At 40.3% G+C, this 1,755-nt stretch overlaps 1 protein-coding gene across 1 annotated transcript in view; it reads right to left on the bottom strand.

The window, feature by feature from the left end:
* RHEBL1 (RHEB like 1) overlaps positions 1 to 1,755 on the bottom strand; it is a 4,866-nt gene that overhangs the window by 2,376 nt on the left and 735 nt on the right. Inside the window, exons 2-4 of the mRNA XM_072399365.1 lie at positions 669 to 740; positions 509 to 576; positions 308 to 390 (exon numbers count right to left, since the gene is read on the bottom strand). Coding sequence (XP_072255466.1) covers positions 308 to 390; positions 509 to 576; positions 669 to 740 — 223 coding nt within the window. The remainder of the gene's footprint in view (positions 1 to 307; positions 391 to 508; positions 577 to 668; positions 741 to 1,755) is intronic.

The raw sequence follows: 1,755 nt of genomic DNA, 5'->3' as shown, positions 1-1,755 counted from the left end.
TATATATATATATATATATATATTATACACACACACACATACACAACATATTTCAGAGCCCTGTAAACTAAATAGGGTTTGTAAATGACAGACAAGACGAGGAGGAGAGGACCCTGCCCAGAAGAACTTGCATTCTAGGAGGTGGGGGAAGTAACAATAGGAGGGGAAATGTTTTGCTCACAAAGAGGACATAAAGTAATGGTGCAAATGAAGAAAATCAATAAATGTAGTGCCGCAAACTGAGCAGTAGGGGGAGCCAGAACACTACAGAACTATTTACAAGTTTCTAAAGGGAAAGTTAACTCACCTTCTTGCGCAAGTCACAGAATAAACTACAATGTATCCATGAATGCCAAAAATAGATGAATGGGGAATCAATGAGTACTCATCCTATAGACAAATGGAAAAAATAAAATTGTTTGATAGAGGGAAAAAAAAAAAAAATTATATACACATATACATATACACACACATACACTATAAAACACCAGCTAAAGATCAAACTTACATGCCCAGCAGTGTCCACCACATCCAGTTCAAATTCATCATTTCCCACCATGAAGGTCTTACTCCAAGCTGCAGGGCAGAGACAGGTGGGTTATAGACATGTAAACGTAAGGCACACATTTATATAGAGATAATCTATATATGTATAAAGATAATCTTACTGTGCTCAATGGTGGGTTCATAGACCTTAGGAAACTCTCCATGGATAAACTGTAGAGCCAGGGAAGATTTACCTGGAAGTAAAAAAAAATCCGTTATTAGTGACATTAAAGTGATGACAAAGGAAACAGCAATATGCCAATGCATAGCGCCCCATGAGCTGTGGTGCAGCTCATGCCCTGGAATTCACCATAAAAATACCAAGATCAGGTATGGACAGTCACCCAATAGGAACTCAATGGGGAAAATGTATACATTTCTCCTTTTTATTCATTAGATCAGTGATAGCCAAAAAGAACATTGCTATCTGTAATAGTAACATTTATCCCACTGGCCAGCATTGGCCTCCACACTAATGTCCTCTGAGCTTTGTATATATTAAGGGTTCACCGAAGACTTTATATTACAAAAAGGTTGAGAAAAGACAGATATGATTAAAATTAAACTCCTGGAAAATGTCTAAATACAGATAAAATACATTCAGGGAGAAGTGTTACTTCTCCCCAGCATGAAAACATAGCTATAACCATTGTGACTGCTGTACAGCCGATAATTGGCCACTAGATGGCAGAACAAGCCTCGCTATTCACATACATTGAATCCAGAAACGCATGAGTGGAGATTCGAACAGCTGAGAGCGAAAGTTACAGTGAACATCGAAGCTTTATATGTTACAGCGATCATAGGAAGGGGAATATACTGGTATTCATGACTGCACTTGGTATGAAGTCTCCAATACAGCTAAATATTATCCTCAGACAAGAGAGCTGGTTGATATGGATCAGAGCTGAATATTCCATGTGGTTGCTATGGGCTACAGCACTTAGAACGCTACTAAGCCGATGATCACATATTAAAGCAAAACCCTGTAATCTCAATATACAAAAGGTGGGCACGTTTAGGTTTCTAGCCTCCCCATTTAGGTTTCTAGACCCCCCCACAGCAGGGGTCAGGGAAGGCGATGGGAGGGGGAGTTGTAGTGGCCACATATGGAGCTCTGTGCATTGACCCCCGCCCCCCTACTAGCCACCACACACATTGCAGTTTGCATCCCCCACCCCAGGATGAGCAGCTCCTCATTTATCTCAC

Source organism: Pyxicephalus adspersus, chromosome 1 (assembly GCF_032062135.1).
Source record: "Pyxicephalus adspersus chromosome 1, UCB_Pads_2.0, whole genome shotgun sequence".
Taxonomy (NCBI): Eukaryota; Metazoa; Chordata; class Amphibia; order Anura; family Pyxicephalidae; genus Pyxicephalus; species Pyxicephalus adspersus.
This window is presented reverse-complemented; position numbering and strand designations above follow the sequence as displayed.